The sequence below is a fragment of the Strigops habroptila genome, chromosome 1, assembly GCF_004027225.2.
Source record: "Strigops habroptila isolate Jane chromosome 1, bStrHab1.2.pri, whole genome shotgun sequence".
Lineage (NCBI taxonomy): Eukaryota > Metazoa > Chordata > Aves > Psittaciformes > Psittacidae > Strigops > Strigops habroptila.
Window position 1 is genome coordinate 83,757,560 of NC_044277.2, and position 16,523 is coordinate 83,774,082.

At 40.5% G+C, this 16,523-nt stretch overlaps 1 protein-coding gene across 3 annotated transcripts in view; it reads left to right on the forward strand.

The window, feature by feature from the left end:
- Window positions 1-9,676, forward strand: part of RELCH (RAB11 binding and LisH domain, coiled-coil and HEAT repeat containing) — a 72,982-nt gene extending 63,306 nt beyond the window's left edge. For all 3 annotated transcript variants that reach the window (XM_030476838.1, XM_030476847.1, XM_030476855.1), the window contains 5 exons: window positions 190-328; window positions 1,242-1,358; window positions 2,387-2,475; window positions 4,166-4,236; window positions 7,838-9,676. In XM_030476838.1, the coding sequence (XP_030332698.1) occupies window positions 190-328; window positions 1,242-1,358; window positions 2,387-2,475; window positions 4,166-4,236; window positions 7,838-7,958 (537 nt within the window). In that variant the 3' untranslated portion in view covers window positions 7,959-9,676. The remainder of the gene's footprint in view (window positions 1-189; window positions 329-1,241; window positions 1,359-2,386; window positions 2,476-4,165; window positions 4,237-7,837) is intronic.
- Window positions 9,677-16,523: the final 6,847 nt, after the last annotated feature.

The window sequence follows — 16,523 nt, forward strand, 5'->3', positions numbered from 1 at the left end:
GTAATAGTCTTTAAAATGTAGAGCTTCATGAAAGAGTTTGGAACATCCTGTCAGAAAAAAAAATGTAAATTAACAGGTCCGTGTATCAGCTGAAATATGGAAGATTCTAAATGTACTCTGAATTAACCATCACAGTTTCTAGTATCTTCATTCTTTTGTGTACTTTTTATTTCTCTGGGAACATTTAAGCTTCTGGAAAGAGTAAAAATGCAGCTGGCATCTTTTCTGGAGGACCCTCAATATCAAGACCAACATTCTCTACACACAGAAATCATAAAAACATTTGGAAGAGTTGGACCTAATGCTGAGCCCAGATTTAGAGATGAATGTAAGTTGCATCAGTGGGAGGATGCAGTCTTCCTCTTTCTAAAAGCTAATAGTATGCTGGTTATATTACTTTGTTTGTTTGTTTGTTTGTATTTACAAAGAGCTTGATGAAAACTTGTTTCCAGAATTTGATCTGTCCCAGTATTTAAGACTTTGCTAATACAATTTTCATTTTACATGACACTGCTGTGTCACTGATACATGGTGAGGAATGATTTCAGAGCCAGAGGGGACTGGTCTTGACATGCAAAATGCCTTCTTTCCTCTACCGCCCTCCATTGTTTCACCCCCTGCTGGTGTAATTGTTTCACCCCCTGCTGAATTTCAGGTATTCAACACATTTTAAATGTAAGTGCAGCACCAATTAACAAAACAGCTTCTTTTTCATGGCCCTGAAATGTAAAGCACGTAGAAGAGCCAAGTGATTGTTACACTGTCTTAAAGATACTTATAAACGAAACTCGAGGAGCTATCACACCTCCCAACTGTAGGTGTCTAGCTTAACAGGCTATAAACTCCTTAGGCTTCCTCAGTAGTCAGTGAAGATTTGTCATGATATGCATATCGCTGTCACTAGCTTATCATCTGTATTTGTAAAATAGAAGCATATTTTGACAGCTTTAGCAGCAGGAGAGTAATTATGTTGCAAAATATTTTCTGTAAACTGTTACTATTTCAAATGTACTCTGAGGTACCATTTTATTTTAGGTTGTGTTACCACAGTTTTGTTTTGAGTTTGAGCTCATCCGTTAATCTGCAAGGACAGTCCCATCAAAAGCTATTATTTGCAGTTCTTATTCGGCACTGATGTGTGGTGCTTCAAATGCCTGTGATTTCCACTTAGGAGCTGTTTCATGCTAAGCAAGTCTGTAGAAAGCAATTTGAAATACTTATTCCAGCATTTCCTTTTACAGTTGTTATTCCACACTTGCTCAAGTTAGCCTTGGTTAACAACCAGCAGTCTGTGGATTCGAAGAGACTGGATATCGCTACTCACCTGTTTGAAGCTTACAGTGCTCTTTCCTGTTGTTGTATCCTTTTTTAGGAAAACTTTAGCTGTTAATTCTTCCATGGGGGGAGAAGATTAATACTTGAGAAATAACTAAGTTTGTCTTTGAATGAGTGGTGTAAAACATAATCCTGCTGAGTGTAAAGAAGGTTTTCACAGGAGGTGAATGTGCTGGGTTGACCTTGGCTGGAGGCCAGGTGCCCACCAGCCTGCCCTATTAATCCCTTCCTCAGCAGGACAGGATGGGGAGAAAAGAAGGTGGAAAAAAACTCGTGTGTCAAGATAAAGTCGGTTTAATAAAGCAAAAGCAGTGTTCGCACATGGAAGCAAAGGAAAACAAGATTTATTCACCACTTCCAGGAAGCAGGGCCTCAAGTTCATGTAGTGATTCTTCTAGAAGACAAATATTGTAATAACGAATGTCCCTGCTCCTCCTTCTTTCTCTTAGCTTTTATTGTTGAGCAGACATCATATGGTATGGAATATCCCTTTGGTCAGTTTGGGGCAGCTGTCCTGGCTGTGTCCCCTCCCCAGATCTTGCCCACCCCCAGCCTCTAATGGTAAGGGGGCAGTGTTGGAGAGACAGCATTGATGCTGCGCCAGCACTGCTCAGCAGCAGCCAAACAGTGGTGTGTTATCAGCACCTTTCCAGTTACCACTACAAAGCACAGCATATCAGGGCTGCTTTGTGGAATATTAACTCCATCTCAGGTAGACCCAACACAGTGGAACGGATACACGCTTAAAAAAAAAAAACCAAACCAAACAAAAAAACCCCAAACCAGAGCCCTTGATCTTAAACAGTAAATTGGGAAAAAAAAAAAAATCTGAAAACAATAGTATGGATGTATGAAATATATGAAGTTAAATATGTTTGAGATATTTTTTCTTTTTTGTTAGTCATGAAGTGCTAAATGCTGTCGTTTGCTTGGGTTTTGCTGCTGTAGCTTGTCCCTGTGTTCAGTAGAACATTAACAGAAGACAGAGAAAATAAAAAAATGTTAATTCCAGAACACAATCCTTATAATGCCTTAACCACCTGGGGTTTAGTTATTTCGGAGGATCTAATGGTCAATCACTTTTTACCAGGACTTAAGTGTTTACGAACTGATATGGAACATCTCTCGCCAGAGCATGAGGTGAGCAGCTATGTTTACTAACCGAGTATGAGATGCAGGTGACAGCAAAAGTTGAAACATAATGGTATTTAAAACCAAAAGTTAAGGAGAGCTTACTTATAAGTGGTATCAAAACATACCATTGGGGGGTGGGGGGTGTTTATAAGTCAACTGTCAGAAATGCATGTAGAAACACAGATCTTAGATGTACAAAAATGTAGAAGTGTTCCAATGGACAGGTAGAAATGCTAAGTAAAAAAATTACGGCTGCTATGCTAAGAAATCTTGGCTTTCTTTTGATACAGGAAGAGAAGCTTGCTTTTTCACTGGAATTCTGAATGCATTTCTCTTGTACCTCTCTACCCTTAAGTAGTTGCATAATATTTTATGCAAATGAAGGGCAGCAAATTGAGCAGTAGGAGTTGCAGTCCTGTTACTCATACACAGGTTTGAATGCTGCTTTCTGAAACATTCAAGGGTGTGTAACACCTGCTACCCAGACCGCTTCAAATGTCAGAGTAATACCTCTGGGAAAATAGAGTGACAAGTGGCACAGGTCTGCAGACTGGGCCACATCTTACCAGTGTAATAAATGATTTCAAAGGATATTTTGTGCTGCAGCTGTCTTACAGGCATCTGACAGAAAACAGCTTTGTTATGTATAAAAATCAATTTTAAAATAGTTATCACTTGGTAGTAATTCTTAGTGACTAATCTGTATTTTGGAGATTGAAATTAGGTTATTTCCTTGTATTTTATTCAAGTTTTGGTAAAACACTACTAATTTTAGTTGCTTGTAGCTTTGACATTTTAAGTTTAGTGTCTCAAAAGTGCTTAGCTTTCTCCTGAGCTGTGAGTAGAGAAAGCTGCCATTCATGAAGTGTGTTTATGGTTTCACACTCTGCATTGCAACTGCTTTGCTTAAGTGTTTCAAATGCTTTTGTTTTAATGTGTTAAAACAGTACTGTTATGCGCAGAGTTATGTATCTGTGCAATGAATGGTATGATTTCTTTCAAAGCCTGCTATTGGGAATCATTCCTTTATTTTTGGTATGCTGAGAAAATGTAAAATGTCAGCGTGGGTGTGTTTTTAGTCTTAAATATTCTGCAGAAACCTTTAACATTGCAGTTGCTTAAGTAAAGCAAAAAACCAAGATTCAGAGAAACCCTGGCAGACACCAGTGAAATAATACCAAGTTGGCTTTAGCAGTTCCTTTCCACTAAAAATTTGTCTCAGGATGCCATCACACTTTTTTCTTTCCTTGCTTTTTCTTTCATGCATAATGTTGGTAAAGATATTAATTTTAAAAGGTTATTGAAAACTCTCAGAAGGAAAATAGAGGGAAGATGAATGTATGTTGAAGTTAATTGCTAATAAACAAAAGTATTGTTTGAAAAAAGGAAGATAAGGAGGTGTGTCACAGGAGTGAGTTTGCTTTGGATCTATTTTAAAAAGCCAGGGGAAACAGGAGGGAGTCTTGGACTCAAATAACGATTTCAAAAACATTTTCCTCCTTTAAATATTTTCAGTGGTTTTGTTGTTTCTAGCCATAAGGCATTATCAAATAGCTGGAATTTAAATGCACTTGAAAAACAACAGAGAGTCTCTTTAAGTAGTTCTGTTAATGTCAGAATTAGTTGCGGAGTAGATTTTGTACAAAGTGTTAATGTAAAAGAAAATCATATATATTCTCTTCCTTATGTGTCTTAGGTTATTTTAAGCTCCATGATAAAAGAGTGTGAACAGAAAGTGGAAAACAAGACCGTCCAAGAACCACAGGGGTAAGACTTCAACTTCTCTTTTTTTTCTGTGCCTCCAGAGTTACGTTCTGCAGAGTGTATTCCATAATGGTGTCTGAGGCTTGTGACCAGAAATCCAGCACTGACATACTCTGTATTTGAACGCAGATTTTAGGAACTTCAGTTTGTGATTGTTTGTCTCCAGTGTAAAACACAGGACAATTTTTGTCATTGCAATGATACTCTTGTTTTCCAATGTTACTTAGTTCTTAATTGTTTATCCATTTAAAGCAGTAATTTACTTTCTGTCCTGAATCCAAGAAAGCAGGGAGTGCTTGGCCTACATGCTTAGAGCAATGGATGTGGCACACACTTTGCAACTCACCTTCATGGGGGTAGCCTGCAGGCTGAAAGAGTTGTTCTGGTCGTAGTAATGACCTGCTCCAGCCTGCTGGTTTTGCTTGCATGTGACTAGTGTACACGAGAACAGTTTTTTCCAGTGTATAAAGTGACCTCGTGTAGTGTGTGGTAGTTTTACTAAGGTCTTCCCTGTACTATGTACCTGGCGTAGTAGGTACCCAGTAGGTAGTTGTGATAAGTCAGAATTAGCAGCCAGACTCTTTGCAGATCTGATGCTAAGCAATTGCTGTAGACTCATCAACCAACCCATGCAAGGACGTCCCTCCACATATGACTTAACATTTTGCCTGACAAGTTGATACATTAGAATCAGTTGCCTACATGGGCATCTATTACTTTGTCAGTATTTCCCCTCTAGGGGATCTATGGACTCTTTCTTTAAATTCTACAGACTAATCAATACTCTTCTTTGATTTTCATTTTCATTCTCCGTGCAATAAAAACGCCGCTGCCTCAGACTATGTAAAGAAAAAAATAAAAGCAGTGTATCTGTCTAAATATGTAAGACTTTTATGTCTGATAAACATTTATCATTTCTCAAGCAACTACTTGACAGCCTTTTAGGAGAGAGCATTAGAAAATATGAAATTGATTCCTTCTCAGGCAAACATATTCCCAGAGTGCAGCAAATATACATGGTATCAAGCTGGTCTCATTAAACACCACCATTAATCTTAACCTGAAGGGTTTTTAATTTTCTTACCTATATTAACTGAACTGTGAAACCAAAGGTTATGAAACAAAATTCCTTGGCTGAGCTGTCCTAATTCTCACGTGGTGCTCTTCAGTTGGACAGGAGTTTTAACTTTTTTGATGTGTGCTTTTGCCTCTCAAATGTGTTAACCTCTTTAGTTCATCAGAGCTGTTCTCTGCGTGGCTAGAGTTTGAGAGATCAGCTTTTCTTTTATGTAGGGTTTAGACTTATCTTGCTTTAGCTTGTATCAGTGCAAGACATGTCAACCTAAATGTAAGAGGTCTGTATTACTTAAAATCCCTCTTATGAAAATATTTCAAAGTCACAGTTAGTCTTATTAAGCACTTGCAGAAACAGATAAATGCAATCATGATTCAACATCCAGTGTGTCGTCTTGTAGAATGCAACTGCTGAGAACTGCAAGATTTGAAAAGGATGTCTTTGAAATGTGTTGCTTCGTTCTTTAATTAGACTTTGCCTTTCTTATTCAAAGCCAGGCTGTGGTTGCAATCTTTTACTGTACAAACTTAACATGAAATATTTTGCCACTGAAGAAATGACCTTTTCATATACATGAATGTGGGTTTTTTTTTTTTTCCTTGCTAAGCCCTTGTAAATTTCAGTTCCTAATTTCAGTGTTAAATATATATTTGATGAAGGATTTAGATGCAACTAGAAGATAAATTACTGATTTTTAACAACACGAGAATGCATGCACAAAACCCCCAAGACTGTATGCAAAAGCAATCATAACGTGCTGCTGGTCATCTTGTCTTTGTCCCTTACTGATAGAAAAGGTTGGTCAAATAACATGGGGTCACAGAAATGGGTTTTGAAAAAAAGATTAAACTTGGTCTTTTTAAATACTGATAGCCACTTTTGTTAAACATTTTCTTTAGCAGTTAACAGTTGTATGCTTTATGATACTCTTCACATGTGCTATGTGTACCTAAGGCCCCTTCAAAGATCTAGGTCCTGCAGAAGACAGAGAGTCAATTCAGCTTAAAAAGTAAAAGGGATGTGGGATACATTTGAGGGGATATATTTATGATACAATTGAGCTATCTGTAAATCCACAAGCAGCTTTAGTGAGAAGCTTTCCTTCTGGTCTTTCAAGTACTCTGTTTAAAAAGAACCAGTATTCATTACCATTTTTTGTGGTATGAAATGGGAAAAAATACTGAATGCATCCCTGCTACATGTGAAGAAATCATTAAAATTCTCTTGAAGCAGTTTGGAGCTAACTAATTTGACCTGCCTTGATGCAGAAGTGTCTGACAGAGCTGTTCATAACCTTGCAGACTGAAAAGTCAGTTCCTGGAAGCTGGCCTGTGCCAGTAAGACAGATCTTCTGCTCTTAGCTATAATTTTGAAATGCAGAGTCCATGTTGAGCTCACAAGGGAGAATTTCACTGGTAATGTTTTGTAAAATTGGTCCTGTCTAATGCTGAAAAATGTTTGCCATTTTAACTACAAATATAGGAAGTATGGAATATTTATTAATGTTCCTGCTAGCATATTTTTGCCTGTTGCACGCTATCTTAAGACAGATTACTTCTACTATGCTGAACAGTTACATATATCTGAAATAGAGCTCACTCATACATTTCAAATTTTTAAAAAAAAAATCAGTCCATTTTGCAGCATTTGGATAATTTAGTAACATGTTGTTCAAAGTTGTAGCATCTGGTAGGCTCAGCATTGATTGGGTTGCTCCTTCTAGTCCGGTTTCTGGGGAAAATTGTGGACTCTCCATTGTTTTCTCTAGTTCATACAAAATAAGAACATGCAAGCAAAGGTTGTAGGAGTCACATTCAGGCCAACCAGGAGAAAGCTCTTTACGCAACAAGGGCTAATGACCTAGTAGGACTCAGTGCTCCAGGGTGGGGTTTACAAGAAGTTTACAAGGGGATTGAGAGAAAGCTGAACAAGTAATGTTAAATAAAGATTCATTGGGAGTTCCTAGATGACAGTCCACACCAATTTAAAACTCTGCTCATGTGGAAATAGTTGGAAAAGAAGAGAGTTACAAATTAAAAGAGAGAGGTCGTGTTTTGTACTTACCTCACATTTACTCTTCCCTACGTATCTGCTAATGGTCACTGTTAGAAGCAAGATACTTGAGCTAGGTAGGTCCTTGGTCTGACCTAGTACTGTTGTTCTTATAGCGTTAAGCATAAGGATTGACATTTCTTGTGAGAAGGCAAAGCCAATCTTCCAGAGAGGTATTTGTCACTAAGGCAATTGCCCAATAGCTAACAAGTGCTAATGTGGTGACTTCCAAAGGCAGTGAAAAGTAGTGTGCACAAAAATATTCTACAGTTTTCACTAGGACTGTGAGAACACAATAATCAATTTAACAGTGTATATTTGGGCTGGGTGGTCATGGTTTTTCAATTCTTGATGGACTGGTCTTTTGTGATGTTGAAACTTCTAAAATGCAAGGACAATTCAACTGCTTATTAAATAACAGCACAGTGTTCTTTTTTGGTTTGTAGTCTTATGTCACTAATATCTTTACTTTCCTAGCTCAATGTCAATTGCAGCAAGCCTTGTGAGTGAAGACACGAAGACCAAGTTTTTGAACAAAATGGGCCAGCTGACTACATCAGGTGCAATGTTGGCTAATGTGTTTCAGAGGAAGAAGTAAGATGGGAAAAGGAACCCCCAGCTAACACTAAAATGGACCTCACAGAGACTGGTTCCTGTACTTGAAGTACTTGCCTTTTAATTTCTTCTGTCTTATGTTCTTGTAGTATAATTTTATTCTAACCTCCAAAGATATTTGCACTGCTTTTGAATATCGCTGTGTATCTGTTAATTTTGGGTTACCTGTGGTTGATATAAAACTGAAATCATAGTCTGTACCAAGTCCCTGTTCTGTGTTCTTGTCTTTCCAGCATTTTTTTTTTATATAGTGGAAGGTTGTTTGGGTTTTGTTTTTTTTTTTATTTTCTGACAGGATATCAGCAAGTATCTGTATTATACATGGAGCTATTATGATGGTACTTAAAATAATGTAAATTTGAAGTCATTGTCATGAAGTAATAAAAGTGGAGATTACTTATGTATTTAAATTATGAAAGAGTAATGCAGATTTTTTTATGATGTTTCTAAAAAGAAGAGGAAGAGCCACCAGCATTTGTCTGTGCTTCTAGGATTGTTTTTGTAAGTATTGTGCATCTTGAATCCAGAGGAATTGCAGTATCTAATGTATGAGACTGTTTTGCACTGCATCAGTCTGCAGGGAACACTCATGTTTCAGATGCTTTATGCTGACATTGTAAATGCTGTACAAAGTCCTTCAGATAAAATTCTCACATCTGTTGTGTTTTTTTGAGGGATGTTTTCATTTGTTGGGGTTTTTGTTTTATTTTAAAGCACTTTAACAGCCAGTCTACACATCCAGAGGCACATCCACTAAGTAAAGGAAAAATATGATAAATTAATACAAGTTAATAAATGTATAAGCTACTACACGGGGGTCCCAGAACAGTTCTGCAGGCAGAGGAAAGCTACATAGGAGAAAGAGTGCTTTTCATCTGTACTTGGTGTGCAGTTCTGTGTACTGTGAAAGCTAAAATTAAGATTATTTTGTTGTTGTTGTTGTTGGCATTTAGATTGAATCTCGGTTCAAATTTAACTTCAGAGTATTTGAAATTGTTAACAGAGTTTGACATGCAGTTTCTTTAAAATGTTAGGTAGGCTGCATACACACTTTATAAAAATGACATTACAAGGAGTATCTTCAAGAACTACCAAATACTTTTGTTAGCGAGGAAGCATTAACAACTAAATCCTTCTATTCTTATGCAGCACTTTTTTTTTTCCCCCCCTTCTTTATGTCAATGTAAACTTCTGAAAGTAAACTTAAGTGCATGCATGAACTGGTGTGAGGTCGCAAAATATGAAAGCTCAGGCATTCTCTGACATGGTTCCATTCATTTGGAAGCATAAACATCTTTGAGGACAGGGGAAGCAAAAGGAATGAGGGAAGAAAGTACTCCTGAACTAGAATATGGATAGAGTAGCACTTCAGGTATTGCCCTTAGACAAAAGTAACAGAGAACTTGGGGCTTCTTCTAACTGCTTCGTGTCTGTGCCTGTTGGCTCTGCATATACAGTTGCCTGCCATGTTTGTGTTGTGACGGGGCCTGCTGCACACTTGCACGCTGGTCAGTCCCTTTACACCGCACTGATGAAACATGTTCTTGAGATTACAGACAGCTCCATGCCTTCGTGTTGCTTGTTACCATGAAAGTACACTTTTAGCAGACTGACTGTGAAATGGAGACATTCCTGAGGAATGGGAAGTGGTGATGTTCCTCTTTATTGTTCTGTTGTCAATAAAAAGTTTTGTATACCTGCCTTGTCTTGTTACTTCTAGTCTTGTCTGAAAAAGATTATCGCATCAAAACAGCTGTTACAGGAGAGAAGTCTAATGTGCAGATATTACTTAGCCTGAAATTTGTTTATGTAATAGATGGTAGACTTGTCATGTGGCTGTATTGCCATTTTCATGCAGGGTCTCCTCCTCTCCTGTGCCATGTTCCCCTCCTCTTCTCTCTTCTATGTCTGTTCCAGTAGTCGCAGTGCCAGAGACACTTCTGTAGTCATGAGACCAAAATGATTTCTTTATGGTCAAACTTCTACTTTCCAAAGCAGGGCAGCTGCCTGCAGGCTGCCTGTGAGAGTGGCTCCTAGCCCACACGGAACCTCAGCCAGGGTCTGGAAACCTGCTAATTGGTACCAAGCCAAAAAATTGTGACAGCAATGTAGCTATGGTGATTGTGGGACGAGACTCTTTAGTTTGTTGCTATAAATGTCGTATCTTTGCCCAGGTAGGTCCAGTCTCTCTAAGCCCTTGCAGAGTTTAGCTTTTGCTAGTCTGCATCTTACTTCATACCAGTTGATCCAAGGAAGAATTTGAGTGAGGTTCCCAGGAAGACCAGCACTGTAACTACTGATGTGAAAAAATTTCTGTGGGCAACAAGTGTACAGGTTGTCTGCAGGAGTTTTGCCTCCTACATTTCAGGTCTCTCTTTGTATTTGTTGGTTGCAGGACTTTTTAAAAATGTTTATTAACTTACCAGATATTGACACATTTTGGAGAAGATTGCAAGAAGTTGCTCTGTGCGGCTTTTAGGAATGCTTGGGTGGGGGTTTTTTCTTCTTTTTCCTCCTAGCTATGGCACTGTTCCCAATTCAGGATTGGGAAAGAAAAGAGAGAAATTGGGAAACAAAAGATTGGGAGGGAAAAGAGAATTATATTTTTTTCCTCCTATTATACAAAACAAGTGAACCTTTTGGGAGAAAATGCTTCTTTAAAAGACGACAGCTGGATATCCAGCATGGAAAGCAAGTCACCCCCAAAGGCTCATCTTCAGTTGCTTATGACTTTGCCTAAATAAGGATTCTGTAAAAAAGCAGGATGATGGCTTTGTTAGCTCTGCCTTAACTTCTACAACTTGTTTGCTGTAAATAGCGGATACGTTGAAGGTCTCGTGCTGCCCTTAGTGGAATTTCTGTATCTTTATTTAAAAGACTGACTCTTGTGCTCGCAAGCAAAGATTATCAGTGGGCTAAATGGCTCTTCAGCTGCCTGAATGAGTATTCATGACTTAATTCTACAGATTAAACATAAGGCTGACTGATACTATATGTTTTGTTCTGAAAGAGATTGTTTTCTAAAACAAATGTGGCAAGTTACTCTTTTCCCATCTTCTAACTGAGGTGAATAAAAGGTTCTTAAGAAAAGATGCACATTCTTTTGTCGGTCTCTTCCCACTCTGTTTTCGCACTAAGAAGAGGAAAAAATGCTGCTATCACTGCATAAAAGTATATTCTCGTTAGGAGAGCTAAAAGCAATGTTTGAACAGATTCAGAAACTGAGGAAGCTCACGTTTGAAAATTAAACTGTTAAGACTGAAAGATGAAAAATTACCCATCGAAAAAAATCTGTTGTGAATAATGAGGAGTTTCTGTAATATATTATGGAAATTCATTGCTACATATGGATGATGATTCAAAATGGTACAGAAAAAGCAGAAGCGTGGAATATTTGTGTTCTCTCTGTTGCTGTTGTGACAGTGTCAATGACATTTTCCTGTTTCAGGAGTAAGTGGCTCTACGTTTTACTGCAGTTCCTAAAGGCAGGTATCATGCCTTCGAAACGTTTTAAGTAACTTCCCATGTGAAATTTACTGATGCTGGTGTTTAAGTAAACCATGAAGTACCAGCATGGAGAAGAAAATCATTGATAGGGTGATCTAGCACGCTGATGGGCATGGCATTAATCCTAGGTAGAATCACAGAATTTCTTGCATCAGATGTAAATGCTGATTAATTACAGGATTGCAGTATGGTGCCAGGCAATTAGGCTTCAAGGGAGCTGGTTTGGTGGTTTGCTGAGTGCGTTTGGCTAACGGTTCTAGCACACACATTTGGATATGTAGCTAATTTGGTTTAGACTATAAAATTGGTCAACAAAGGCTGTTGTTGGGTAAGTAGGCTAACCAGGTCCCGGATGTTAGTACCGTATGCTAATATATCATGTGTTAACTAATCTAGATGAGTAACCATGAATGAGTAATCATTTTCCAGAGAAGCTGTTTCTGAAGTGTTTTGCCATTAGGTTTAATGCTGGTCAGGTTTCATGCTTACAGGTAAGCTGTAAGAAAAGGTAGTTCTGCTTGTAGAGTTTGTAACAGACCAGTCAGTGTCAAACAGCCTGGATCTTTGGAGGCACCTGCACTACCTGCTGAGCTTGAGCTTCCATTTCACTTCCAATGTAGTGAAAGACTTCCTTGGACTGAAGATTTCTAGTTCCTAGAGACTTCGAGCATGAGCAGATGTACTGTAGAAGTCTGTGACTTGAACAGGTGACTCGTGAGCTGGTGTAAAGGGCTGACGCCGTGACAGTGGTTGGTCATTCTGGTTCCTTTCTCAGCACTGGTATCGCATGTGCTCTTCACCACATCCCTTATTCATCATATTTCAGGCTGGCCTGCACCCAAACCGTCAACTTTTCTGTCCCACAGAGGCAGATACCTTTTTGTTCTACCATTTAAATACTGCATGTATACAAATAGGGCTGTTTGCAGTGTATTTTAACATTGCCATTCCAAAAATTATGATTGTGCTCTTGTGCTGCTGCTCTTTGCCCTACACCTTAATGGAGATTTTTCCCATTCCCCTAAGCCTGAGAAACCTGTTCAGCCTCCGTTGCAGCTGAGGTGGAGGCAGTGCGACGGAGTCCTGCCGAAGCTGCAGGAGCAAAGCATGTATGTGCCTTGTAGGATCCTGTGTGTCGTTCTGCCAGGTGTGTTCTACCTTCCCTTTAAATATGCTGCAAAGGGATGGGGAAGTGGAGACCGGGAAGAAGCAGCTGCAGTGTTTAATAGGCAATAAGGTTTCATTTAGATTAGATCCTTTGCTGAGGGATGAATGCTCTCTGTTGATCTAAGTATGAGTCATCTCATACTCCTTTGAGTTTTCAAAGGAGCTCAAGATTAAGTGTGCTTGTAGGTAAAATGGCAGGCTGGCTCTGTGGAACGGGAAATGAGGTGTTGAATGGTGTTTCTGAGGAGTTACGATCTCAGTCTTCCTGCTGAGTGAGGGTTGGTGGATGTTTGCCAGCCTAAAAGACTCATCTTCAGGCAGGACAGAGCTTGAGGTGTATCTTGGGCAGCACAAGCTCTCCAGTTCGTGCCAGTACTGGTTTTGTCCTAAGGATGAACATATGATTTAAGTCTTGGAGGTCATCAGGTTGGTATCTCTTAGAAGCACAAACAAATACTCAAAAACTTGCCACAATTTTGCATTTCTTTCCAGAAGTATGCAGCCATTGTTACCACCACAGTGGCGGGTGATAACCTGTCAGTTCACTGCACACTTGTGCGTACTTCAAACATTTGACACAATAGTGGCTGGTTGTGAGCTTTTACCTTCTGAATGCTGCAAACTTGGGGGTTTTGACAGGCATTCAGCACTGGCACAGTTCTGTGGGATTGTAAAAGGTGTGTAGACCACACCGATGTGACTAAGGAGCTTTGATATAGTTGCTCTGTCATGAAAAATGTGTGCGTTTTTGAATCTCAAGGAGATTGGGCAATAGTGTGCTATGGAAACTTGCATTTCACAGGAAAAAGGCAGTTTCAGGTTGGTGCCATGGTTTTCTGTATGATTTTGTAAATAATAGATATTAATGGATTTTTAATGAATTATTTTAATATCTGGAAATAAAATTAGAGCTCCCTGTACTAAAAGCTTGCAGATACTTTTCTACCTTTTTTCCCTTTAGCCTAGTGCAGAAAGCTCCACATACTGGGTCACGTCACTGGTCCCTGTCCCTATGGCAAGTGATGAGGCAGCCCTTCTCCCTGGCCTCACAAAGAGCTCTGTGCCTGGGTTGCTGCTATTCCAGGAGCTTTGCTGTGACCCACCTGCCTCCCAGGGATCTCCCTGTTTTAGAGGGCTCCTTCCTGCAGCTCTGACTTTACTCTGCGCGGTTTCTCCCTCACCTGCTGAGAGGCAGGTGCTCACATTTACAAAGCCTGTCTTTAGTTCAGAGTCCAAAACTTTAACCGACCTTTACAACATCTAACAGGAGAGAAATACTGATCTTCATTCAATAAAACCCTTCATCTCATCCCCCATCCCTCAACAGGATGTGATAGGTGGGAGAATGGAGCTCCTTCACAGCCTTCCTGCACAGTGTGAAAGGCACCCTGGGGTGCAGCCACATGCTCTTCAGTTTTTCTTCTCTGCACAGGTTTCCTTCACATCATTTGAATACCCAGGATTAACAGGCAGCCTCCTCGTTCTCCCTCCTGGGGAAATGGGGCATCATGAGTGGTTAGGGGCTTTGTGCAGGTAAGGGGCAGGGGAGGAGTGTGTCGCTGTTTATCCAGGCTTCCAGAAAAGAGGCATGAAGTGGTTCTGCTTTCAGACAGTTACAGAACTTGCAGTATTGCACTGCTGTACTTCTTGTAAGATATATAGTATGTAATGTCCATTTTTCTCTCTCCCTGAAGGAGGTAAGAAGACATCTGTACTGACAGTGGACCTGGTAAGCAGTCAGCCGTGCTCAGTTTGTTTCCCATGGCAGGCTTCACCAAGGAAGGGATCCTGCTGTTACCCAGGGAACTCTTCTGATTGTGTTGCACCTCTAAAGGCTGCACATGGTTTTCCACGTCTCTTTAGAAAAGCATCCTGAAGGCCAGTGCAGTTGAGGCTTTGCATGCCACAGTGGTGAACAGAAACAGGAGGCACCCAAACACCAATGTAAGTTTGGAACTTTCAGATTTCAAACATTTCGGTTTTATTCAAAATAGGTGCTTGGCAAAAGTAGCTAAAAAATAAGTGTTCTATAATAGAAAAAAGAAAATTACTCTCTACGAAAGGCTGACAAACCAGTTTTGGTGTAATTTTTTAGCTTTTACTTGTGCTGCGTAGAATGATACATGTAATGAATGCAAGAGCATCGACAGCACTTTCCCCTATACATTCCCTAGTTCATATTTTCTAGCATTCACATTTCAGTTTCTAACAACCTCCTGAAATACATAATTAAGAATATAAAGCACCCAGTAGCGGCTTCTGCGGGTTTGGCTCAGAAACATAGAATTTCACTGGAGGGAAATGCCTGAGCTTTCAGAAGGAGGCTGTTTTCACACAGTGGTAGAAAAGGAGCGAGATTTCAGCCTGAACATGAAATACTTCAGGCAGGATCAGGAGTGAGAATGCAAAAGTAATCGAGCTAGCTTGCAATACTGAACTGTCTGGAGCTCCCGTGAGCTCATCAGGGCTTGGCTTTACTCAACACCTCCAAAGCCTTTACTCAACACCCTCAGAGCAAGCCAATAACACGTCTAACCGCTCATAACAGTGTGAGTTTGCTGCTGTAAATCTGTGGTTAGAATGAGCAGCTGGTAAATAAACACAGCCTATAGCCTTGGTATTGTGCTAAACATGAAAAGGGGAACAGACTTAACAGACTGTTCTGTTTAAAAAGAAACATTTCCTTGTACCTTAAATATGAATATTTTCTAACACCCCGGCCGGCACAGGGCCGCCAGTTATCGGCAGTGGGTGAATGTGGCTGTGGCAGAATAGTCTCCATCCAGCACTGCGCCACATCTTGCCAGGCTCCTTCTAGGAGCGATGGGGAATAGCGCCACTGCCATCAGTGGGGCACATACGTGACCCTCACCTCCTGCCTTACCTTGCAAAGCCCCCGGTGAAGCTGGCTGTGCACGTGTTGCCTACCAGCAAGCTGGGTGCTGCAGCCATCCCTCCCACCCTCGTTCCCAACAATGTTTCTGTTCAGTACTAGAGCTGTAGCCTGTCCAGCCCAACTGTGGTGGGACCCCAACTCCTCTGGCACATCAACAGGGCTCTGACACTGCAATTGCAAGCTCGGTGGCTTGCTAAAACCCACCAGCATGTCGCTTGTGTTAGCTCTTCTTGAGGCGAATGGGCAGCAGGAGCAGGCACTGGCCCTAAGCCAGGCACATCACAGCCATTTTGCCCCATACCCCATTGTGGAGCATCAAACCCATGTAGGGGCCACCAGCACCCAAACAGCCATGTCGTGTTGGAGACCAGGCCAGGGAACGTGGGCACTGAGACCTGCCTGAGCACAGACTGGGCAGGGCCCAATGCTTGCAGAAGACGTTGAGGGTGTTAACTACTGAAAGGAACTTGAGGAAGGTTAAAAAGGTCTGGCTTTATGGCCCCTGGAAACCATGTAGAGGTGAATGTCATGGCTCAGGGCTCTGAAGCTCACTCCTCTGTGCAGAAATCAGACTACAGCAACACAGGTAAATGATTTATTTATCTATTTTTTAATATTCTCTTAATCTTTTTTGTTTATTTATTAATTTGCAAGTGTGGAGCAACTTATAACTGGGTTTTTTTCCTGGTCAAGGGTTAAATCTAAATACACAAGTGAAAGAACAACTTCCTTTTTTGTTCAAGTCAGAAGCACGCTCCTGCCTTATTTCACAGCAGCGTGTGAGCATGGGAGGCAGGGAAGGTGGTGTAATGCCATGGCTGGCTCTGCCGGCTCTTCAGCCCCCATAAATCGGTGCTGCCAAGTGGCACTGCCCTGTCCTGCCCCACCACAGAGGGTTCCAGCTCCCTCTGCGAGACGAGGGGCATCACGTGCTGTGCCCAGGCTTGAACAGCAAGGCGGTTGCTGCTGGGTTGGTGT